The following is a 25,048-nucleotide window of genomic DNA, read 5'->3' as shown; positions in this document are numbered from 1 at the left end:
CTTATGCAGAGCTCTCTGGTCAGGATCCAGCAACGCCCATTCCTCGTCTGTGAAATCAACAGCGACATCTTCAAAGCACAGTGAACCCTAAAAGAAATAGATAAAAGTTTTCCCATTTGCCAAATAGAAGGATTCCCCACTCTGCTCTCTCATGTGGTGTTCGAGGTGGGACCTCCTGATGCCCTCAAGCCAACTTCAACAGCACATGGGGGTACAGGGATGGGAAGAAGTGGGGGGGGGGGAGAAGCCCCCGAGTGCAACTGATGGGGCTGTTTAAGTGAATCCTGGCCGCTGCTCACTATGAGTAATAGTTGACCTGCTGGCTGGACAAACATTCCTCCCCATGTGTAAACATGTTCACTCTAGGAATGTTGTACTTTACTGCTCTTGTGTTTCACATCCCACTACAAGGACCCGCCCTCCTTGGTGAAATCTCTTGCTTCTCCTTTAAAAGCCACTGACTTGCAGGCAGCCATTGTGGGTTAGTGAGGAGAGGTCAGAGGAGAGAGGAGAGATGAGGTGGTGGCGGTTGGTGGAGAGTAGGCGGAAGATTAGTGAATTGTTCTTTTTTCATTTTCTTATTTTGATTTTGATTTCATTTATAACTTTTATTTGATTTGATTTATTTTTATTTTCCTTTATTCTTTTCTTTTAACACTTTTATTTATTTTATTTTTTGTTCTTTGTTTTAATATTTTTGTTTTTGTTTTTTGTGCACATCTGTGCATATTCTGTATATATTCTGTATATTTTTATTTTTTACATAGAGGAGTAGTTAGGGTTAAGTGTAGGGTTAGGGCGAGGGTTAGGTATAGACTTAGGCTTGGGTGGGCATTTCAGATAGTTAGTTACTTTAGATAGGAGGGTGGGATCTTTCGTGGACAGCATGGGCAGGCTGTAAGTATCATCACTTCCTCTTCATTTCCAGGAGGGGGGGGGGTGAGTCTGTTTCCCAACCAAGTTGTCCTGGCCAAGTCCCCAACCCATGTAGGTTGGATCCACTCTTGTCCTTGAGATGGCTACGGTATATGTCTGGCACTCAGAGACCAGGAGGGCAGTGATTATCACCCAAGCATAAGGGTTGCTGTGTATGTGGTCTCATGCTTCAGGGATGATGGCTTCCCCTAGCCATGTCCCAAGTGCCTCCTCTGGTAGCCATCTTCCTTCTGAGCAGAACAGCATTGGAATGGTGTCAATCCGATGTTGGATTGCTTTTTTATGAATATTTGAAGGTAATATGAGTACAGTGGTGCCCCGCAAGACGAACGCCTCGCAAGATGGAAAACCCGCTAGACGAAAGGGTTTTCCGTTTTGGAGGCGCTTCGCAAAACAAATTTCCCTATAGGCTTGCTTCGCAAGACGGAAATGTCTTGCGAGTTCCTGCGGTTTAAAGCCTCAGCGCCTAGGACTTGCCGATCGAAAGGTCGGCGGTTCGAATCCCTGCGGCGGGGTGCGCTCCCGCTGCTCGGTCCCAGCGCCTGCCAACCTAGCAGTTCGAAAGCACCTCCGGGTGCAAGTAGATAAATAGGGACTGCTTACCAGCGGGAAGGTAAACGGCGTTTCCGTGTGCGGCTCTGGCTCGCCAGAGCAGCGATGTCACACTGGCCACGTGACCCGGAAGTGTCTCCGGACAGCGCTGGCCCCTGGCCTCTTAAGTGAGATGGTCGCACAACCCCAGAGTCTGTCAAGACTGGCCCGTACGGGCAGGGGTACCTTTACCTTTACCTTTTAAGCCGCTTATCAGCTGATCCGCTAAGCTGATAAGCCGTTAAAAGCCGCTAAAAGCCGCTAAACCGCTAATAGCGCTAATCCGCTAAGCTGTCAATGGGCTTGCTTCGCAAGACGAAAAAACTGCTATACGAAGAGACTCACGGAACGGATTAATTTTGTCTTGCGAGGCACCACTGTAAAGGCTTATTTCTACATCACTTTGTTTCTTATTGTGTAAGTTGAAACCCTATCATCCATCTATCTATCTATCTATCTATCTATCTATCTATCTATCTATCTATCATCTATCTATCTATCATCTTTAATCTCTCTAGCTAGCTAGCTAGCTAGCTATCATATATCTATCTATCATCTATCTGTCATCTTTATATCTGCAACGACTGGGACATCATACTAGCAACATTCAAGAGGTGAGTTAAGGTGAGGTGGCTGTTCCTTGTTCTCAGCATGTAGACTTTCTTGAATGGCATTTCCAGCCTTTTTAAGGGTGGTTTTGACAGAAGCCAAGAGGAGGAGAGAGATTTGTTCAGGCCCAGAGGCACCTGGCTGCTGCGCCCCTCAGCCCCCTTCCCCACAATGCTCCTTCCCTCTACCTGATCTGTTTCTGCAGCCATTGCTTCTCCTTCACCACCATGAAAAGATGCAGGAGGAGGTCTTGCTGGCATCACCTGGTCACCTGCGAGAGACAGAGGTAAGTGGGAAGCCAGGAGTGAATGCTTATCTTAGAGGTTCAGCAGTGTCTCTCTAACTGCAGTTGGCCCTTCACAAGTCTCACTTAGCAAGGGCATGTTGACCTTTGCACACATTTCATATGATAGTTGTGTAAAATACTTCTCCCCTCCTTGGGGCTCTGGGCCCCACATGCCATTCCAAAAAAGATCAAAAGAACCGACAAATTAGTTTCAAAATTCACAGAATGTGACCAAACAGAAAAAACTTATTCTTCCTTACCCAGCAGCCAGTCTCTTGTGTCTAAAGGAGTCCTCTCTGTCTCAGAGGAATCTGGGCCTCTTTCCTGTAACAGATATTTTCCCTGTTACAGATAGGTAGCCGTGTTGGTCTGCCATAGTCAAAACAAAATAAAAAAATTCCTTCCTGTAGCACCTTAAAGACCAACTAAAGATATTTTCCCTGAAAGAGAAACAAGGATTCAAAACAGTAAAGGCAGAGAAAGTTTAGCAATGACAGAGGAAAAAGCTTGAGGGGTATTCAATATCATTCCTTGGAAGTTTTTTTAAAGAGGGGGTACATTAGTACAGAATTTTGGGGTGCTATCCCTCATGTTCTGAACCAGAGGAAAGTCTCTCTCACCTGCTTTCTCTCTGCCTGCTTTCTCTCCTCCGCCTGACTCAGGAGGAAACCTTCGGCCAGGGCCACTGCCTGGGAACTGGTCTCTGCTCCGCATTCCCTCACCCAGCTCTCCATCTCCGGTGGAAGGACAGCCAGGAACTGCTCCAAGATCACCAGGTCCAGCATTTCAGCTTTTGTGTGCCTTTCTGGCTTCAGCCACTCATGGCAAAGGTGGTAGAGTCGGCTGCAAACGTCTCGAGGTCCTTTGGCCTCCTGGTAGCAGAACTGCCTGAACTGCTGGCTCTGAGCCTCTGAGCGGAGAGTGTCCTCCTCACTCAGGATCTTCTGTACAGTTTTTTCCCAAAATCCCCCATGGCTCCTGGTTCTGATAGCATGGCCTCTTCCTGCTTCAAGCCCAGATGAGTCTTGCTCATCCATCTGTGCTCTCAGGAAGCCTCCAAGAGAGATGAAGGAATCCCTTGATCTTCTACCAAGTTCTCTCTGTCCGGATTAAGAGGTGCTAGGAAATCCTACAAAACCAATACATTGTTGTGTCACAAAACACACACACTGTCAGAAGAAGGAAATGCTATATTTTTGTTAAGGAAAAGAAGAAGAGGAAGAAGAACTAAGCCTCTACCCCTCCTAGAGGGATAGTTACCCTGCAAGATGTGGAGGGAACTGCTGGGCTTTCTGAATCAGCCTGGTTGCTCCTGCCTTTCAGAGTTTGTGGTCAAGGAATGAAAAGAGAACTGTGATTGACAAGTGAGTCATTTGTACTGAGTGTTATCTGAGCATTGGGTTATAGTGGGCACCCTAACCAAGAGGTCTTCAAGCGTGGCTCTCCCGCCCGCTCCCACTTCAGGGCACATTTATTCCCTGTTTCTGACTCCGTTTCTAGCCACTGAAATCTCCAACAGTCTCCAGACGCTCTCCTGGGGTGGGGGTCCCTTTTTCTCTGTTCTGAGGGCCAGATACTTGACTGGCCAACCTCCTAAGGGCCAAGTGGGTGAGACCAAAGTACATATGATTGGGGTCAAAAGACAATGCTCAAATCAAGGAAATATTACTCATAGTATTTTTGTTACAGTAAATTGTGTTAAACTGCTTTTAATACTTTGTTTCAATGTTGTCATCTGCCCAGGGAACCTATGGTGAAGTCTGGGTAATGGATGATGATGGTGATGATGTAACATAGCTTAAGCCCCTCCCCTAGTCATGGATGCTTGGGGTTCTCTTAGATCCAACATGCTTGCTTGGGTTCAGGTAGTGACTAGGAGTGCCCATGCCCAGCTCTGTCCACTTTGCCAGCCACAGAGAGGAGTGGCCATTGTACTCCATGCTCTGCATCAGATGAGATGATTACAAGGTGCTCCCATGAGGGCTTCACCTCAGCGCCCAAAGATCTGGAAAGCCGCCTCTTTCCCTACAGATCCTCTTGGGTGTTCCAGATGGCAGACGAGGCCCTCTTGGTCATTTCAGCACCACCCTCAGAGTTTTGGGTGTGGGCTGGCCCAAGAGAGGACATCCTTTCGGCAGTTCCTAAGCTGGGGGATTCCCTCCCCACAGAATTGGGACGGGCGCACCGACACTTTTTCCTCTCACGCCGTTGTGCCCACTCTCACTTAGATAAATTGCCCTGACCTCACTGAACAACCCTTTACTCGAAGGTTTCTTTTCCGTTCCCCTTAAACTTTTAGCCCAGAGTGTCCTGCAGGGGACCTTTGTGAGGGGATATTTAGTAAGCTGGAGTCACAGACAGGTTTTCTTTAAATAAAGAAGAAAGATTTATGTAACTATGGGAGTTTTAGTCCTACAGGGGCCATTCTTGCTTCCTGCATGAGCTCAACTCTGCGCTGCATTAAGAAATGCTTCCTTTTCTCCGCCTCCGACTGGAGAGGCAGAGAACAGCCGTCATGGCGAGGAACCCCCCATCGCCCTCTCCTCCTCCTCCTCCTCCTCCTCCTCCTCCTCCTCCTCCTCCTCCTCCTCCTCCTCCGTAGACTTGCCTGGTCCCCTCTTCAAGCCATCTCAATTAGTGGCCTCCCTGCCTCTTGTGGTAGGGAGTTCCACAAGTTTAACTCTGCGCTGCTTGAAGAAGTGCTCTATCTTCTCTGCCCTCCACCTTCCAAGAGTCAGTCTTCCTTTCTTGCATAGCTGAGCTTTAGGTTTTAGGGGACTTTTCATGTCCGAATGTTTCCGGGCGGCTGCAACCTCAGTTAATGAATGTGAATCTGAGATGGGTTTATTCCCATGCATTCCTCCCTCCCTTGACCCAAAGATCCTCCCCCTAAAGCAGCCCGCCGCTCATCGGTGCAAAAGAAGCGCAGAGCTGCCGCTCTCCTGCAAGCTTGCCTCTCCCTGGAAGGACCCTCCAATCCTTGACTTTGGGGTCATTGTCCGCCCCCCCCCACATGAGCAGAGCAGCCCTCCATGCACCCCCTGCAGCCCTGGGACCCGCTTCTCCCAATGGGGTCTGTCGGGAGAGGGGGACGGGAGACTCACCGGGTCCCCGGAGGCGCCACGAGGCGGCAGATGCAGAGGGTCGATCGTCGCCCCCACCCGGCAGGGAGGGAGGGGCTTTTGCCGAGGAGGACCCCCCCCTTTTCCCTGTCCTCTTGGGGAAGGTGGCTCCGTGCATTTAACCCTTGGCGAGTGGGGCGCACACCTCTCTCCCCTCCCTCTCAAAGCAGGAGCTCGCAGGCGCCGCGTGCACCGAGCGGAGACCCAGAGCTGTTGCCACAGCATTGCAGAGTTGGGGGGAACCCCCCGCGGCCATCTAGTCCAACCCCCCGCGAGGCAGGGATCGCCTTTTACCGTTGGACCCTCCTGGCTGGCGGTGCGCGTCCTTCCTTCCCTTGGCCAGAAGCGGAACAGCTTTGTTTCCCGGCCACGAAACGGATTCCTCCGCCGCTTCTCCCCAAAAAGAAGAGGAAGAGGAAGAAGGGGAGTCAGCGGGGGGGACAGGCCCCCTCGGACCTCCTCGAGTGGGAATGGAGCTCCTGCTCAGGGAAGGCGATGGGGGTCCGGAGGGTCCCCAGCTGAGCAGGCTCAGCAACGGGCGTTTGAATGGACTGGACCGAGTGAAAGATGGCGAGTCCCGGGGGCGCAAGCCTTGGGCACAGGGACCGAACAGCACGGATCGGGGGGCGGGGGTGAATGGCTAGGCTGCTTCTGCTGTTAATGTTGTTTTGGGTTGGTTTGTTTTTTAGGTTTAAACCTTATTCTCATGATTGTGACCAAAATCACAATCCACTTTTCAATGAAACAGTCGTTAAAAGCCAAGAACTCACCACACATTTCTATTACAGATGATAAGGAAAAAATTCCGGGGTGAGAGACGAGTAATCCAACTCCTTGGGGTGTAATTCCCCGCGGGTGTATGCTGTCAGTGACAGAAGGAAGTTCCAGTCAAGCAATTTGGAGCTCTTCTTCTTTGGCGATCCCTCGTAGCCGAGTAAGATTGTCTTCCATTAACACGGTTTTAACAATGAGTCCGTAAGTGACTGTGGAGGCCAATTCTGGATCCACACATCCTTCCACAGTGGAGACACAGGTTTCCTGGCAGGAGTTGACCACAATGAGAATTTGCCAAATACGCCTTCCTCATAGCTCTTTCTCTCTTTCATCTGGAATTTCGTGCTTCTTCAAAGCCCATGACACCTTAGGTAAAGGCTGTTCTCCAATTGGAGCGCTAGCAGGCAAGTGTTTCCCAATTGTTGGTGTTTATACTACATTTTTAAAAATTTGCCTTGAGACAGGCTTTAAACCTCTTTTGTTGACCACCAGCATTATGCTTTCCACCTTAAGTACCCCAAAGTCACCCAAAGAACAATAAAACTATCTATGCATATCCTGGCCTTCCTGAGGATGGGCTTTGGGAACACCTGACATCCGCCAACCCATCAGGGGGGGGGTGTCCATTGTTTCCCTCAAGGTAGGGGTGCTTGCTGTGTACGTGACTGTGTGTCTCAGGGATCATGGAGGCAGGGGGAGCCCTGGATTCCCCTCTTCCAGAGGAGTCATTAGACATTGGAACCAAGGAAATGGGTCAAAACGTTGAATTTTGGAGATTATTTGATTCTATACTGGATAGTCGGAGGAAACAGTACGATACATGGTAACCACCTATTGCTACAGTTTTCTTTTCTGAGCTTCTTTGCTGTTTTGTGTGTTTATGGTGCCTGTGTCAATGGCCATTGTCTTGGCCTTAGTTAAGAGGCTGTGGTGGGGACTTGCGATTTTTGGGGAGTTGTGATTTTAACACAGAAATGCAAAAAAATGCAAACCTTTCAAATTTTGCCTTTAAGAACAATCCCTCCTGCAGTAGGAGCCCTGCACCCTCATTGGCTAGCCAGGAGGTATATTGCCTGCTTGTCTGAGCTACTGAACGTGGCAAATACGAAATCCCCTTCTCCCCACATGTTCAGTTATATGTCAGTGTTCATGTAGGAAATGAAGCAATGCATACTGTCAGAGCTGCCTCTAGGTCCCAGCTCACAGAGGACCAACGCTAGGCTGTCGTAATGTACAAAAGTCTTTATTGAAGTTCAGTTTCCATTTCAAAGCCACAGCGTGCAGCCCTACGTCTTAAACCCTAGACCGGCGAAGTCCCGTCTGAGTCTCCTCCCCTATGACACCAGTTTAAGATCCTAGCCCTGCTCCACCTTTTACGCTGCTCTCTCCTCCTCTGGGTCCTCCTGCCCGCTGGGGCATTGCCCTTTCTGGACTCTTCCGACGCTGAGTCGCTTAGCTCCTCCCCCTCCCTCCGGCGGGCTTTAGGACCCGGTTCCCAATCCTCATTCTCTGCTGTCCCGCGCTCCTGTACATTTGAACTTGCCTCTCACGCCAACCCAGTGACCTTCCTCCTAACCGTTACACTACTTCGGTCACTGCTTCCCTCTTCCGGGATACTGGCTGGATCTGACCTCCCCTCCGTTGTCCGACTTTCTGATGGAGGCGTGGTCAGCCCTGCCTCATCTTCTCTCCCTGGTGGGGAATGCACTGGCCCCGATCCTTGGGACTCTTCCCCCCCACTCTGCTCTGGTGGGGAAGCTGGTCCTGATTTCCAACTACTGCTCTGGGAGTCCCTGCTGCCCCCTTGCTCCTGGGGCGTTCCCCTTGGGTCGCCCCTTGCCCTGCCCATCGGCGCCCCCTTCTGTGAATCTTCCGATTCGCTGGAGAGGCTCATGGAATCCCTCGGTCCACTGTCCTCTTCTCCTACGCTCCCCTCGGATTCTTCCCCTTCGCTCTCCATCTCCTCTCTTCCCTGTGCCTCTGCTCCTGAGCCCCTGACACATACGAAAGCCACAGAGATCATTGTGCCAGTTGTGCTGATTGTGGGCCAGAGGAGCAAGTGCAGCAGTTGCAGACCTCAGAACACACCAAGGGAGTTGGGGAAGGTTGTGTAGAGAACAATTCCTGCCCCTCCGCAGAGGAGGACGAGACTCGTGGTGGTGGTGGTAAGTGACTCTCTGCTGAGGGGGACACATGCAGCAGAGTGCAGAGCTAACAGGATGTCCCTGGAGGTGTCCTGTCTTCCAGGTGCAAAGATTCAAGATGTGACAGAGAAGTTGCCAAGTCTTATAGAAAGCCCACTGGCCACTACCCCTTCCTTCGTTTCCCTTTGGGTACAACCAAGACGGCCACACACAACCTTCAACATGTAGCAAGGGACCAGGAGACTCTGGGCAGGAAGCTGGAGAGCCTTGGGGCACAGATGGTCTTCCCACCACTCCTTCCTGTCGAAGGCTGTGGCCCAGGAAGAAGGAGGAAAATTCTGGATGAGAACTTTCTGAGGGGAGGAGCTGTTTGACAGTGGAACGGACTCCCTTGGACGGTGGTGGATTCTTCTTCCTTGGAGGTTTTTAAGCAGAGGTTGGAGGCCACCTGCCAGGGATGCTTCAACTGAGATGCCTGCATTCCAGGGGGTTAGACTAGAGGACCTCTTGTGTCCTTTCCAACTCTACCATTCTATGAAACAAACAAACAATTTTTTCCAATTACTATGATCCCAATTGAGTCAGGGCTTCCAACACTAGTACTAATTGGGCCCAGAAATACCTCTCACATTTCATTGCATCCTCTGTGACAGGTTTTCAATGTGAAAGGCACCCGAATATAGAAAGAGCTGCAGTTTCTTTGATATGTGACACAGGTCAGAATGCATGAACTGTGCCTGCAAATAGTCCCAAAGTCTTTCCTTTATGCAAAAAGTTAATATAACTCTAAATATTACATTTACATCAATTGCCATGAACATTCCTTTTGACGGCATCAAGTCTGGGCCCCTTTAACTGCTTCTTCCCTTGCCAGGAGTTGGAGCTTGTCCTGCTACTGTCATTAGTTGAGACTCCGGCATTGCAGGCAGTTGGACTAGAGCAGCCTCAGAGTCCCCTTCAACTCCACAGTTGCAGGATTCCATGACCATACTTGATGTCTGAAGGAGGCAGCTGCATTCAGTCTCAGCCAAATCCATGGTAATGCCAGTGGCCAGGAAACCTCTGTGACTCAATTCCCACCAGCCTGACACTCCAATTTTGGCATGATAAACAAATCAGAAACCAATGTAAAAAAAGAAATATTGGGCAGTGAGTGTGCACTCCATGGTCTTGAGAAACAAGGCCAACCTTTTTGCTAGGTTGCCAAAGTAAAAGACCACTGTTTTTGAAGGACAGATTCACAGCTGTCCATGGAGGCACGGGCCTATTCTGTGTCCAGGGCAGCTGTCTGCCAGCTCCATCTGGTATGTGGGCTGAGACCCTACCTGCCCGCAGACTGTAGCACTAGAGTGGTGCATGCTCTGGTTATCTCCCACTTGGACTACTGCAATGCGCTCTACGTGGGGGCTACCTTTGAAGGTGATCTGGAAACTACAACTAATCCGGAATGCGGCAGCTAGACTGGGGACTGGGAGCAGCCGCCGGGACCACATAGTACTGGTCTTAAAGGATCTTCACTGGTTCCCAGTACATTTCCAATTACAAGCCTGAATGGCCTCACTGAGTACACCTGAAGAAGCTTCTCCACCCACATGGTTCAGCCCAGACACTGAGGTCCAGCTCCGAGGGTCTTCTTGCAGTTAGTTCCGTGCCTGCGAGAAGTGAGGTTATAGGGAAGCAGGCGGAGGGCCTTCTCAGTATTAGCGCCCACCCTGTTGAACGCCCTCCCATCAGATGTCAAGGAAATTAAAAAAACTCTAACCCTTTCCGTATACATCTGAAGGGAGACCTGTAAATGGAAGCTTTTTAATGTTTTATGTTTTTATATACAGTGGTACCTCTGGATGTGAACGGGATCCTGAAGCGAACGCAACCAATGTCTGCATGTGTGCGGGTCGTGATCCACCACTTCTGTGCATGACGTCACTTTGAATGTCTGCGCATGTGCGAGCAGCAAATCCCGGAAGTAACGCAGAGCGCAACCCAAAAACGTTCAGCCTGAAGCAACTTCAACCCGAGGTATGACTGTATGTTGGAAGCTTCCCAGAATGGCTGTGGCAACCCAATCAGATGGGCAGGGTACAAATAAGATCACTACTACTACTACTGTAATCCTCATCCTCCTCATTAAATCATCCTAAAATTAAATTTGTACACAGTTATTACTATGGTTTGCCCCTGCTGTGAGTTGTTTGATGGCCCATGGGATGGGCGTTGTGACTGAAGCTCTTTCCACATTCCAAGGACCCGTGTGGTTTCTCCCCAGTATGGATTCTTTGATGGGAAGTGAGACTTGCCCTCTTACTGTACCCCTTTCCACATTCCAAGCACTGATAAGGTTTCTCCCCGCTGTGAGTTCTTTGATGGGAAGTGAGACTTTCCTTCCGGGTGAAGCTCTTTCCACATTCCAAGCACTGATAGGGTTTCTCCCCTGTGTGAATTCTTTGATGGGCCTTGAAATTAGAGCTCTTTCTGAAGCTCCTTGTACATTCTGAGCACTGATATGGTTTCTCCCCTTTATGAATCATCTGGTGATCTGTAAGATGGACGTTCTCACTGAATCTCTTTCTACATTCCAAGCACTGATATGGCTTCTCCACTGAATGAATTCTTTTATGAGCCATGAAGCTTTCCTTCCGACTGAAGCTCTTTCCACACTCTTGGCATTGATGGTGTTCCTCTCCGTGGTGAATTCTCTGGTGTTGATGGAAGGCTTGGCTTCTGTTAAAGCTCTTTCCACATTTCAAGCACTGATATATTTTCTTCTCACTGTGAATTCCTTGATGGGAAGTGAGACTCTTCTTCCAAGTGAAGCTCTTTTCACATTTCAAACACTGATATGGTTTCTCCCCAGTGTGGATTCTTTGATGGGCCATAAGATTGGACCTCTTACAGAAGCTCTTTCCACATTCTATGCACTGATGTGGTTTCTCCCCTGTATGGATTATTTGATGGGCGGTGAGATTGGAGCTCTTTCTGAAGCTCCTTCTACACTCTGAACACTGATATGTTTTCTCCCCTGTATGAATTCTTTGATGGGTCATGAGATGGATGTTTTTACAGAATCTCTTTCCACATTCAAAACACTGATATGGTTTCTGATCGCTGTGAGTTCTTTGATGGGAATAGAGATTGGCCCTCTTAATGAAGCTCTTTCCGCATTCCAAGCACTGATATGGTTTCTGCCCAGTATGCATTCTTTGGTGAGAAGTGAGATTGGCTCTCTGATTGAAGCTCCTTCCACATTCCAAGCACTGATATGGTTTCTCCCCTGTATGAATTCTTTCATGGCAAGTGAGATTGGCCCTTTGGCTGAAACTCTTTCCACATTGCAAGCACTGGTAGGGTTTCTCCCCATTGTGAGTTCTTTGATGGGCAGTGAGATGGGAGGTGCGAATGAAGTTCTTTCCACATTCCAAGCACTGATATAGTTTCTCCCCACTGTGAATTCTTTGATGGGAAATGAGACTATCTTTCCACTTGAAGTTCTTTCCACATTCTGAACACTGATATGGTTTCTTCCTCATGGGATTTATTTGATGGAAAGTGGAATGCAGTCTCTGTCTGAAACGCTCTCCACACTCCAAATATTTATATGGCTTCTCCACTGTGTGGATTTTGTCCTGGTCTCCTTTGTTCTGACTTCCCAGTTTATCACCGCCTGCAGTACAGAGAGAAATGGATTAGACCCTCAGGAAAAAACGAACCCTCAAATTATTGAACAACGCTAATGGATGCTTGTGATAGAGGAAGAACTGAAGGGAGTTCTTCCTCTCCTATTGCATGGAGCCCAGACAGCCCCGTAGTTTCCCTGGAGCTCAGGGAAATGAAACAATTGCTGAGTTGGCTAGAGAGCTAGTGGTGGAAAACTCATTCTGAATTGGGCTGGACACTGGTTAGAGCTCAACCCTGAGCCTACCAAGTGGTGATAGTGATGGCGAGGACTTTATTCACCGCCTCTATAGCCTCTGCAGAAAATGGCAGCAGGAGATTCTTTCAGGTGGTTCACGAAATAATGGAACCACCTTTGCCATTGGGGCCTGGTGAGGACCCCAAGACCTCCTGCAATCATTTTGCAGGTTTTTGCAGATGAGGTTGCTCAGTTTTGGAAAGAGGTAGACTCCACCAGGGCACCAGGGCCGGAGAAGGAGAATGCTAGTCAAGTTGCATGGGACCAATTCCAATCTGTTACCTTCAAGGATGTGGACAGGATGCTTGGGCAAGTGAAACTAACCACCTGTCTCTTTGATCCTTGCCCATCCTGGCTCATAAAAGAGACTGAAATTAGACTCATCATGGGACTGAAACTGCCTTGGTCGCTCTGGTAGATGATCGCCTACAGGCTAGAGACAAAGGTGAAAGCTGTTTCCTACTTCTGCTGGATCTCTCAGCGGCCTTTGATATCACCAACCATGACATCCTTCTGGACCATCTAGAAGAGCTGGGAGCTGGGACCCCGGTTTAGCAGTGGTTTCCTTCCTCCTCCTGGGCCATGTCCAGAAAGTGATGTTGGGGGATGAGTGTTCAGACCCCTGGGCTCTCACTTGTGGGGTGCCTCAGGGCTCCGTCCTCTCCCCCATGCTTTGTAATATCTATATGAAGCCACTGGGAGAGATCACCTGGAGGGTTGGACTGGGTGTTCATCAGTATGTGGATGATACCCAGCTCTACCTCTCCTTTATATCAGAACCAGTGAGAGTGGTAAATGCCTTGTGTGGCTGTCTGGAGGTGGTTGGAGGATGGATGGTGGATGGAGGTTAAATCCCAACAAGACTGAAGAACTCTTTTTGGTGGGCAGGTGGGGGGGCTTCCTGTTCCTGAATGGGGTAGCTGTGTCCCTAAAGGGCCAGGTGCACAGCCTAGGGGTCATTTTGGACTCACAGCTTTCCATGGAGGCACAGGTCAATTTTGTGCCCAGGGCAGCTGTCTGCCAGCTCTATCTGGTACGCCAGCCAAGACCTTCCCTGCCTGCAGACTGACTTGCCAGAGTGGTGCAAGTTCTGGTTATTTCCTGCTTGGTGGACAAACGCCAGCTCCCTCAGCCTGAAGCGAGATGGCGCCACACCCCATAGTCGCCTTTGACTGGACTTAACTACTGCAATGCACTCTGTGTGGGGCTACCTTTGAAGGTGACTCGGAAACAACAAGTAATCCAGAATGTGGCGGCTAGACTGGTGACTGGGAGCGGTCACCAAGAACGTATAACACCAGTCCTAAAAAATCTTCACTGGCTCACAATCCATTTCTGAGCACCATTCGAAGTGTTATTACAGTGGAACCTCAGGTTACGTACCATCCTCCTTCCGAATGCTTTGGATAACGAGATCCGCTAACCCGGAAGTAGGTGTTCCGGGTAGCAAACTTTGCCCTGAGATGCAAAGGGAAGTCACACACAGCCGGTGTGGTGGCAGCAGGAGGCCCCATTAGTGAAAGAGCGCCTCAGGTTAAGAATGGTTTCGGGTGAAGAAGAAGAAGAAGAAGAAGAAGAAGAAGAAGAAGAAGAAGAAGAAGAAGAAACCAGAGGCCTTTCTCCTGGGCATGGTCGGCCAATTGGTGCCAAAGAAGGACAGAACATTTTTTATGTATGCAACAACAGCAGCAAGAATACTCATCGCGAAGTATTGGAAGATGCAAGATTTACCCACTCTGGAAGAATGGCAGATGAAGGTGATAGACTATATGGGACTAGCAGAAATAACCGGCAGAATCCGAGACCAGGGAAAAGAGTCGGCGGAAGAAGACTGGAAGAAATTTAAAGACTATTTGCAGCGGCATTGCAAAATTAATGGACATTAGAGGGATGTTGGACAGAAATTAAATGGTTACCAGCTGTAATGTAAAGGTTGAGCAATAAGTTATAATAAGTTATAATAAGTTATAATAAGGATTTGCTGAGTTAAGAATTTGAACTGGAATACAAAAGGAGGAGGTGAGAGGAGGTCTGGGAAACAAGTTAATGGAAATAAGTAATGGAAACTGTCAGAGCTGCCTCTAGGTCCCAGCTCACAGAGGACCAACGCTAGGCTGTCGTAATGTACAAAAGTCTTTATTGAAGTTCAGTTTCCATTTCAAAGCCGCAGCGCGCAGCCCTACATCTTAAACCCTAGATCGGCGAAGTCCCGTCTGAGTCTCCTCCCCTCTGACACCAGTTTAAGATCCTAGCCCTGCTCCACCTTTTCTGCTGCTCTCTCCTCTTCTGGGTCCTCCTGCCCGCTGGGGCATTGCCCTTTCTGGACTCTTCCGACGCTGAGTCGCTTAGCTCCTCCCCCTGCCTCCTGCGGGCTTGAGGACCCGGTTCCCAATCCTCATTCTCTGCTGTCCCGCGCTCCTGTACATTTGAACTTGCCTCTCGCGCCAACCCAGTGACCTTTCTCCTAACCGTTACACTACTTCGGTCACTGCTTCCCTCTTCCGGGATACTGGCCGGATCTGACCTCTCCTCCGTTGTCCGACTTTCTGATGGAGGCGTGGTCAGCCCTGCCTCATCTTCTCTCCCTGGTGGGGAATGCACTGGCCCCGATCCTTGGGACTCTTCCCCCCCACTCTGCTCTGGTGGGGAAGCTGGTCCTGATTTCCAACTACTGCTCTGGGAGTCCCTGCTGCCCCCTTGCTCCTGGGGCGTTCCCCTTGGGAACCCCCTACCCTTGGCCACTGGCGCCCCCTTCTGTGAATCTTCCGATTCGCTGGAGAGGCTCATGGAATCCCTCGGTCCACTGTCCTCTTCTCCTACGCTCCCCTCGGATTATTCCCCTTCGCTCTCCATCTCCTCTCTTCCCTGTGCCTCTGCTCCTGAGCCCCTGACAGAAACTATATTTGTTTTAACTGTTTTTTAATTTTGTATCTTTGTATCTTTGTTACTTTTTGTTACTTTTTCTTTTTTCTTCTTTTTTCTTTTTTCTTCTTCTTTGTATTAATTTGGAAACTTTAATAAATATTTATATAAAATAAAATAATAATAATAATAATAATAATAATAATAATAATAATAATAATAATAATTTATTATTTATACCCCGCCCATCTGGCTGGGTTTCCCCAGCCACTCTGGGCAGCTTCCAACTGAATATTAAAAACAATACTGCATCAGACATTAAAAACTTCCCTAAAGATGGCTGCCTTCAGTTGTCTTTTAAAAGTAAAATAGTTGTTTATTGCCTTGAAGGCTGGGAGGGCGTTCCACAGGACGGGTGCCACCACCAGGAAGGCCCTCTGCCTGGTTCCCTGTAACTTCACTTCTCACAGGGAGGGAACCGCAAGAAGGCCCTCGGCGCTGGATCTCAGTGTCTGGACTGAACGATGGGGGTGGAGACGGTCCTTCAGGTATATAGGACCGAGGCCGTTAAGAACGGACCTCTGGAACAAATTAAGTTCGTAAACGGAGGTACCACTGTATTATTATTTACATGTGAGGTCTTACAACAGAGTTGGATTTTGTTTGGCCCAATCATGGAATCTGTTCCATCTTGGTCGTCTCTTTGGACAACTTAACACCAACAGAAGCAATAACAAAGGACCTGAGAGACGCTAGTTCCACAACAACTATGAAGCCTACATTTGAAAAGGCCTGGGTCGTTCAGATCAGCCTCCATGGCATAAATGGAGCAAGAATATTTACAGACAAAACAATCAATAGTCCTCGGTTCAAGGTAAGTTGTATCCCAGATAAGAATCCCAGGTGCTCTAAATGGTTCTGTTGAGCTCCATCAATATCTGGGAGGTTCTTCACTGAGATATGTATGGAATCTCAAAACACACACTATGATCCAGCAGGGAGCCTTACTGAGAGAGGCCATGATCCCAAGATTCTCCGCCATGACTTCTTGATGCAGAGCTCTCTGGTCAGGATCCAGCAACGCCCACTCCTCATATGTGAAATGAACAGCGACATCTTCAAAGCACACTGGAGCCTAAAAGAGAAAGAGAAAGTTCTCCTCTCAGTCATGCTTCTTTTAATGTCTTAATATTTCTTTTATTCTGTATTTTATTCTGTATTTTAATAATGGACCTTAATCTAAGTGTAAATGGGTGGAACTCCACATTGCACAACATAACCCATTTTCCAGATGGAAGGATTCTCACTCTCCACTCCCTGTGTGCTCTTCTGGGGGGGGGCTCTTTTGTTGCCCTAAAGCCCACTTCAAGTGATGCAAGGGGGCCCTGGGGGGGAGAAGCACTTGGAGGGGGGAAAGTGCCATTGTGAAATGGATGGGTTTGGGTAGGTCCTCCTGGTCACTGTTCTGTATGGTTTGCCAATGGCTTAGAAGCCTGTTCCAGCATCCATCAATCAATCTAGAAATAAAATTATAATGACTGATAAATCAGACTAGCGACATTCAGAAGGCGAGTTAAGGCAAGGTGGCTGTTCCGCATTCTCAGCTATTAAACCTTCTCAAATGTCATTTCCAGCCCTTGTTAAGGGCAGCTTTGATGGAAGCCAAGAGGAGGAGAGAGATTCCTTGGGGGCCAGAGGTGCCTGACTGCCCCACCTCCTCAGCCCCCTTCCCCACAGGGCTCCCTCCCTCTACCTGAGCTGCTTCCACAGCCATTACTTCTCCTTCCCCACCAGGAATAGATGGATGAGGAGGTCTTGCTGGCATCATCTGGTCACCTGTAAGAGACAGAGGTAAGTGGGAAGTGCAGCTGCTCTCCAAAAAGTCTCACCTTCTGAGTGTGGGAATGTTGTGGGTAGCAGGAGAGGATATATTGATTAAATATTATCCTTCCTAACTCACACGGCTGAGTGTATTCATACAGCAGAGTACAACCCCATCTTTACACAGCAGGAAGCTAGTTGCAGATCTGTTAGAATCTCTTAAGTTCTAATATTCCTGGTAAGACCCCTTTGCAAGATGGTTGGACAGTGTTCTCGAAGCTACAAACATGAGTCTGACCAAACTGCGGGAGGCAGTGGAAGACAGGAGGGCCTGGCGTGCTCTGGTCCATGGGGTCACGAAGAGTCGGACACGACTAAACGACTAAACAACAACAACAAAAGACCCCTTTGATGATCTCCTGAAAGAATAAGGATGCAACAGTCTTCTTTTAAAAGTAACAAGAAGTTTACTCACATTCAGTTCACAGTTGGAACCCTGAAGGCAGGCTTTAGCTTAGAGTTACAGAAGAGGGTTTGAGTCCATCCCAAATGAGAATGAGCCCATGTCCTGGTGGCTGAGAGCCAGCAGTGCAGTCCGGGAGAATAAAAGACATCAAAAGAGGAGGTGGACCTTTTGTGGATCTGGAAGGGTCACGCCCACCTTCCTGGTCACATGCCAAGGAAGGATGCTCCAGACCAGATGGAACAGGAAGTTGAACTGGCTGGACCAACATTCCCCTGCATGTCCACTCTAGGCTAACTGGAAATGCTGTATTTGACTACTTATGTTACATCCCACACTGAGTGCATTTGGACATTTGTACCCATTTCTGGCTCTGGCCAGAGCAGTGATGTCACGCTGGCCACGTGACCCAGAAGTGTCTTTGGACAGCGCTGGCCCCTGGCCTCTTAAGTGAGATGGGCGCACAACCCCAGAGTCTGTCAAGACTGGCCCGTACGGGCAGGGGTACCTTTACCTTTACCTTTTACCCATTTCATAATTTAGATGTGTAAAAGATACACATCTCCTTGGGGCTCTTGGCTCCAAGTGTCCTCCCCCAAAGATGACAAGAACCCATGGATTTGTTTTGATATCCACAGAAAGGGACCAAATGGAGAACGGACTCCTTCCTTACCCAGCAGCCTCTCTCTGGTGTCCAATGGAATTCTTTCAGAGGAATCTGGGCCCATTTCTGCAAACAGATCCTGTCTCTGAAACAGCAACAAGGATTCAAAACAGAGACTATGAAGAAGGGTTAGAAAAGGAATGACAGAGGCAAAAACTGAAGGACAATCTGATAACATTCAATGGCTGCTTTCCAAAACAAGGATGGGGGCATTAGTAGAGCTTTTAGGGATGTTCTCCTTCCTGTTCGGAGCCCCTTTGGAGTATCCAGAGGAAAGTCTCTCTCACCTGCTGCTCCGCCTGCTTCCTCTCCTCTGCCTGACTCAGGAGGAAACCTTCAGCCAGGGCCACTGCCTGGGAACTGGTCTCTGCTCCGCATTCCCTCACCCAGCTCTCCATCTCCAGTGGAAGAACAGCCAGAAACTGCTCCAAGATCACCAGGTCCAGCATCTCAGCTTTTGTGTGCCTTTCTGGCTTCAGCCACTCATGGCAAAGATGGTAGAGTCGGCTGCAAACCTCTCGAGGTCCTTTGGCCTCCTGGAAGCAGAACTGCCTGAACTGCTGGCTCTGCACCTCTGAGCGAAGGGTGTCCTCCTCTCCCAGGATCTTCTGCACAGTTTTTCCCCAGAATCCCCCACTGCTCCCAGTTCTGATGTCATCATGTCTTCCTGCTTCAGGACCAGCTGAGTCTTGCTCATCCATCTGTGCTCTCAGGAAGCCTGCAAGAGAGATGAAGGAATCCTTGATGATCTGACAAGTTCTGTTCATATGAATTAGAGGTGCTAGCAAATTCTACAAAACACTATCAAACATATAGTTACGTAAATCCAACTAACAATACCACCCACAACGCAACCTGCTGTGTTTAACCATATGACTTCTTTATACATCATATAAACATACCTCTTTTCACATTATCAAACTAAGTAGAAGTTGTGGGCCTCAAAATATCCTCTGAACATCGGAGGGGTTGCGTGTCTGACTGGGCACACCAGTGTCAGCCAGGAGTCTGGATAGCAGCCCTGTCTGCTTCATGGGTGGGTGGGAGTGGGGAAAGCTTTGCCTCTGATGGAAGGAGAATGGAGGACCCACTTGCATCTGGAGGAGCTCAGCACCAGAAGAGAAGAGGAGCCCTGCAGGATCAGGCCAAAGGGGCGCCTCTTGAGTCCAGCCTCCTCTTCCCACAGGGGCCAGCCAGGGGCCCCTTATGGGAAGCCCACCAGCAGGACTGGGGCGCAAGAGCCCCTCTCTCCACCTGCAGCAACTGGGACTCTGAAGCCTTGCAGCCTCCGACGGGGAGACAGAGCACAGGAGCCCCCCCCCCGCCCTCTCCTCCCGCTCCACCAACTGGCCTCGTCCTCTTTCAAAGCCGTCTCGATTCAGTGGGCTTAACTCCACACGGTGAGATGCAGCGACTTTCTTTTCTCTGTCCTAAATCTTCCAGCATTTCTCACTGAGGCCAAGCTCTCATTTCTACTTCCATTAATGTCCGAAAGTAGCCGTCTGGCTACAACTTCAGTTAATAAATGTAAATCTGAATTTGGGGGTTGGGGTGCCTTTCCCCCCCCCCACCCAAAGACCCTCCCCAAAGGCGCAAAGGAAGCGCAGAGCTGCCACTCTCCTGCGCCCTCGTCCCTCTCGCCAGGACCCTCTGCTCCCGGATTTGGGGGTCGTCCTCCCCCTGCAGGAGCTGAGCAGCCCCCGCCCCATGCACGCCCCCCCCTGCAGCCCTGGGACCCCCTTCTCCCAATGGGGCCCTCGGGGTCAAGGGAGAGGGGGCTCACCGGGTCCCAGGAGGGGCCACGGAGGCAACATTTTCAGAGAAAGACAACAGCCCCCCCCTTTATTGGCGGACCTCTCCAGGAAGGCAGCTCAGTTCCCTTTAACTCAAAGGAAGGTGCTTTTCCTCTGGAGGACCTGCCCCCCCCTTTACCTTCTAGGAATCCAGCTCTGCTCCTTTTAACCCTTGGCTAGCCGAGAAGGTCCCTATAGTTAAAGCTGTGGTTTTCCCAGTATAGCTCTACAATTATTCCATTATAGCCCTCGTTACACTGGACCCCCCCCCCCCCGATGATCCCTGTCTACTAATTCATTTAGATCTTGCTTCAGGTCTGGCGATGGAATGTGGATAAAATCCTCAGTTTTAATATGTAGTGATGTATGGAAGTGAGAGCTGGACCACAAAGAAGGCTGATCTCCGAAGAATTGATGCTTTTGAATTCTGGTGCTGGAGGAGACTCTTGAGAGTCCCATGGACTGCAAGAAGATCAAACTTCTCCATTCTGAAGGAAATCAGCCCTGAGTGCTCACTGGAAGGACAGATTGTGAAGCTGAGGCTCCAAGACTTTGGCCACTTCATGAGAAGAGAAGACTCCCTGGAGAAGACCCTGATGTTGGGAAAGATGGAGGGCACAAGGAGAAGGGGGCGACAGAGGACGAGATGGTTGGACAGTGTTCTCGAGGCTACAAACATGAGTCTGACCAAACTGCAGGAGGCAGTGGAAGACCGGAGTGCCTGGCGTGCTCTGGTCCAGGGGGTCACCAAGAGTCGGACACAACTAAACGACTGAACGACAACAAGAGCCGAGAAGTGACAGAGAACTTGCCCAGTCTTATAAAAAAAGCCCACGGACCACATGCCCATCCTTCTGATTCATGAGGCTTGTTTTCTCCTGCTCTCCTTCCTTGTAGGTTTTTAAGCAGAGGTTGGCCTTCTGTCATGGATGCTTTAATTGAGATTCCTGCATTCCTACCATTTTATAAAATACATGCATATATATATGCTTTCAAGTATTTTGCTCCCAATTAATTCGGGGCTTTCTTGCTTTATTTCAGCTTGGGAGTCCGGAATCATAGAGTTGGAAGGGACCCCAAAGGTCATCTAGTCCAGCCTCCTGCAATGCAGGAATCTCGACTAAAGCATCTGTCCACCATAGCCATAAACTTGTACCTTCGCAGTAATCAACTGCTGAAATGTAAACTCAATGTGTATCAATGAAAAGGGCATATTACTGTTTTATGAACTAACTCCGTATTTTGTGAATCACCTGAGGTCAACCAATAGGGAGCTTTAAAATCTGACAACTAGCCAATCAGGTATTACCAAACAGCGATCCCTACTGTGCAAAGTCAGCAACCGGCAGGGGATTCCTACAAAACCTTCAGCTCAGCCTTTGCGAGGTTGACTGACAATGGGGAAAGTCCATTAAATGTATCCATTCTGGTTTCGATTGCCTTAAACGTGTTACATTATAACAAGGTGTCAAAATGTACCCTTTTGGACTTGACATCGCTGGAAGAGGACTAGTCTTTGGGAAACCCTATAAATTCAATGCTATTACCGATTCTCCCCATTCCCAAAGGCATTTTACTCTTACAGCAAAGGTGGACTTGGACATCAACCTCTAGGCGCGAAGTTATGTACACAGCTTGGACGCCCCCTCCCTCCCTCCCTCCCTAATCCCCGAGATATAGAGTCACGTGGGCAACACCCTCCCCAGGAATGTGGAAAAGGAGTCACAATGGACATCCGCTGATGCATTTTTCTGAAGCCAGATGAAGCCCATTGGGAAGCTCTGAGGACAAGGATATGGGTAGATAGTTTTATTGTTCTTTGGGTCATCTTCTTTGGCCATCCCTCGTAGCCGAGTAAGATTGTCTTCCATAAACACGGTCTTAAGAGTGAGTCCGTAGGTGACTGTGGAGGCCAATTCTGGATCCACACGTCCTTCCACAGTGGCGACATTGGTTTCCTGGCGGGAGCTGATCATGGTGTGGATAAACCAAGTGTGCCTTCCTCTTAGCACGTTTCTCCCTTGCATCCTGAGTTCGAGTGTCTTCAAAGTCCAAATTTGCCCAGTAGCACCTTAAGAGACCAACTAAATTTGTTCTTGGTATGAGCTTTCGTGTGCATGCACATTTCTTCAGATACCAAGTTCAAAGTCCATGACACCTTTGGTAAAAGGCTGTTCTCCAATTGGAACACTCGCAGGCCAGTGTTTCCCAGTTGTTGGTGTTTATACTACATTTCTTTAGATTTGCCTTCAGATAGTCTTTGGGTGGTGGGAACTTAAAAGGTGTTGGGAACTGACTCTGATAAGGTGATGAACTTGTATAACCTCACAATATCCCCTCCCTCTGTGTGACATGGTGATGTATCAACGACGCATCGATTATGCTTTTGGAAAGGTATTACGGGAAGGGACAGAAGGTCTTAAAAGGTCATGTAACCTCGGGGTTCTTACTCGGGGGGGGGCTGTTGCGCAACAATAAAGATCGAGGTCAACTGACCGTTGATTTGCTCCTTTATTTGGCTGGAGTTTCCTTCTTTGCTGACCGAAGAAACCCATGGGGGCTGGCACACCGATGAGCTGGGCTGCAGAGCATCCTCGCACCCAGATTTTCCATATCACTTCCACGACAGATGCCCACGACAGATGCCCATTCTACCTCTGCTTAAAGACCTCCAGTCCACTAAGGACAGTCCACTACCTATTGAGAGAGAGACCGTTCCACTGCTGACCAACTCTTACTGTCAGAAGGTCCGTCCCCCCCCCCCCGAAATGTTTCACCTGCAGCAACTGGGACTCTGAAGCCTTGCAGCCTCCAAGGGGGGAGACAGAGCATGTCTGTCATAGCGAGGAGCCGCCCTGGCAAATAGAAGGGGAAGAAATGGAGGCAGTGAGAGATTTTACTTTCTTGGGCTCCATGATCACTGCAGATGGTGATAGCAGTCACGAAATTAAAAGACGCCTGCTTCTTGGAAGAAAAGCAATGACAAACCTAGACAGCATCTTAAAAAGCAGAGACATCACCTTGCCAACAAAGGTCCGTATAGTAAAAGATATGGTTTTTCCAGTAGTGATGTATGGAAGTGAGAGCTGGACCATAAAGAAGGCTGATCACCGAAGAATTGATGCTTTTGAATTCTGGTGCTGGAGGAGATTCTTGAGAGTCCCATGGACTGCAAGAAGATCAAACATATGAATTCTGAAGGAAATCAGCCCTGAGTGCTCACTGGAAGGACAGATCGTGAAGCTGAGGCTCCAATACTTTGGCCACCTCATGAGAAGAGAAGACTCCCTGGAAAAGACCCTGATGTTGGGAAAGATGGAGGGCACAAGGAGAAGGGGGCGACAGAGGATGAGATGGTTGGATAGTGTTTTCGAAGCTACAAACATGAGTCTGACCAAACTGCGGGAGGCAGTGGAAGACCGGAGTGCCTGGCGTGCTCTGGTCCAGGACACGACTAAACGACTAAACAACCACCACCACCACCAATGGCTCTCGCCTCTCAAAGGAGCCAGTTGCGCATCCATGCAAAGGAAGAGCGGAGTTGCTGCCCTCCTGAGACCTCGGCCCTTCCCGGCAGGACTCTTCGCGCCCTGACTTGGGGGTCCCCCGCTGCAGGAGCTGAACAGGCTCCCCACATGCACGCTCCCCTGTAGCCCTGGGACCCCCAGTGCACCCTCTGGGGAGAGAGAGAGGAGACTCACCGGATCCCAGCAGGTGCCACCGGGGTCGCATTTGCAGGGAGAGACAAAAGCACCCCCTTTTTTGCAGGAAAAGTCTGGGGAGGCAGGGAGGGGCTTTTGCTCTGGAGGACCTGCCCTCCCCGTCCTTCTTTCCTGCCCTCTCTAGGAATCCAGCTCGTTTCTGTTTAACCCTTGGCAAGCCGAGCGCACCCAGCTCTCCCTCTTCTCTCCGGAGGAGCCACGCGCATCGCGCGCAAAGCACCCAGAGATGCTTTATTTGGGGGACCCTCCTGGTCGGGGGCTGAGCGTCCCCCTCCCTGGCCCAGAAGCATGAGGAGCAACTTGTCCCGGTCCTCCTCCTTTCCCTGGGAAAGTGGAAACATTCTATCTGAGCTGTTTCACAAAGGAAAGCTTGTATTTTGCAATGAAACTTTGTATAAAACCGTTCGTAAACGTACGGTTCTTGCTTTTGGAACTTGTGTGCTCTGGGTTCCCCCATGCATTTTGGGAAACCTAATATCCTCCATGATCTTCTTTCAATCGATGGGTCTAATCAGCCAATTGTCTTCAAATGTTGTACTGTTTGCCCAGGTGTGCTGCCTGGGGGGAACCAGCCCCTATCAATGAACCCCAGGAAAAACCCATTTCCAGTGTCATTATTGGCCTTGTGTCAACTGTGTCTGGAATATATAAATTCTCCAATCCTCATGGAATGAGACATACCTTGACCTTCCTGACCTCCTTGTAGCCTCCCCCCCCCATGTATTTCTGACTGCTGCTTGGAAAGGGGGTGTCCCAGATTGTGAATATTTAAAAGACAGTTGCACACTTTTTCCCAGGCTGCGTCTTTCTTCGCTTGCAGGGACACTGAACCTTGGTCACAATCAAGAGAGACGATCTAAAGCTTCAAAGCCCACTTTGCTCCTTCTTTTCCCTGGTCACCTTCCCATTTTCCCTTGCTCTAACCCAGGCATGTCCAAAGTCTGTTTTGGGGCCCTAATCCAACTCAAAATAATAATAATAATAATAATAATAATAATAATAATAATAATAATAATAATAATTTATACCCCACCCATCTGGGCTTCCCCAGCCACTCTGGGCGGCTCCCAACAGAATATTAAAAACAAGATAAAACATCAAACTTCCCTAAACAGGGCTGCCTTCAGATGTCTTCTAAAAGTTAGGTAGTTCTTTATTTCTTTGACATCTGGTGGGAGGGCTTGCCACAGGGCAGGTGCCACCACCAAGAAGGCCCTCTGCCTGGTTCCCTGTAACTTGGCTTCTCTCAGTGAGGGAACTCTCAGTGTTTAATCCAGCCACTGCGGCAGTATATTTCTTGGGGTCGAATCCTAAAAAAAAGCTCCACCACTTTGGCTGGCCCTCACGCATG

The 25,048-nt window shown here is 49.2% G+C and overlaps 1 protein-coding gene across 12 annotated transcripts in view; it reads right to left on the bottom strand.

Moving 5' to 3' along the window:
- Positions 1–25,048, bottom strand: part of LOC307224976 (uncharacterized protein) — a gene marked incomplete at its 5' end in the record, with an annotated part of 128,027 nt that overhangs the window by 94,088 nt on the left and 8,891 nt on the right. For 2 of the 12 annotated variants that reach the window (XM_079992463.1, XM_079992454.1), the window contains 2 exons: positions 3,043–3,476; positions 19,966–20,057. In XM_079992463.1, coding sequence (XP_079848589.1) covers positions 3,043–3,476; positions 19,966–19,996 — 465 coding nt within the window. Of the gene's footprint in view, positions 1–3,042; positions 3,477–10,272; positions 12,124–16,242; positions 16,370–16,987; positions 17,291–17,449; positions 17,881–18,191; positions 18,268–18,469; positions 19,028–19,084; positions 19,517–19,965; positions 20,091–22,752; positions 23,055–23,676; positions 23,763–25,048 lie in introns of those variants that run through there. The other 10 variants (XM_079992460.1, XM_079992457.1, XM_079992456.1 and 7 more) reach the window with 10 other exon arrangements.

The sequence above is a fragment of the Podarcis cretensis genome, assembly GCF_951804945.1.
Source record: "Podarcis cretensis genome assembly, chromosome: 10".
NCBI lineage: Eukaryota > Metazoa > Chordata > Lepidosauria > Squamata > Lacertidae > Podarcis > Podarcis cretensis.
This window is presented reverse-complemented; position numbering and strand designations above follow the sequence as displayed.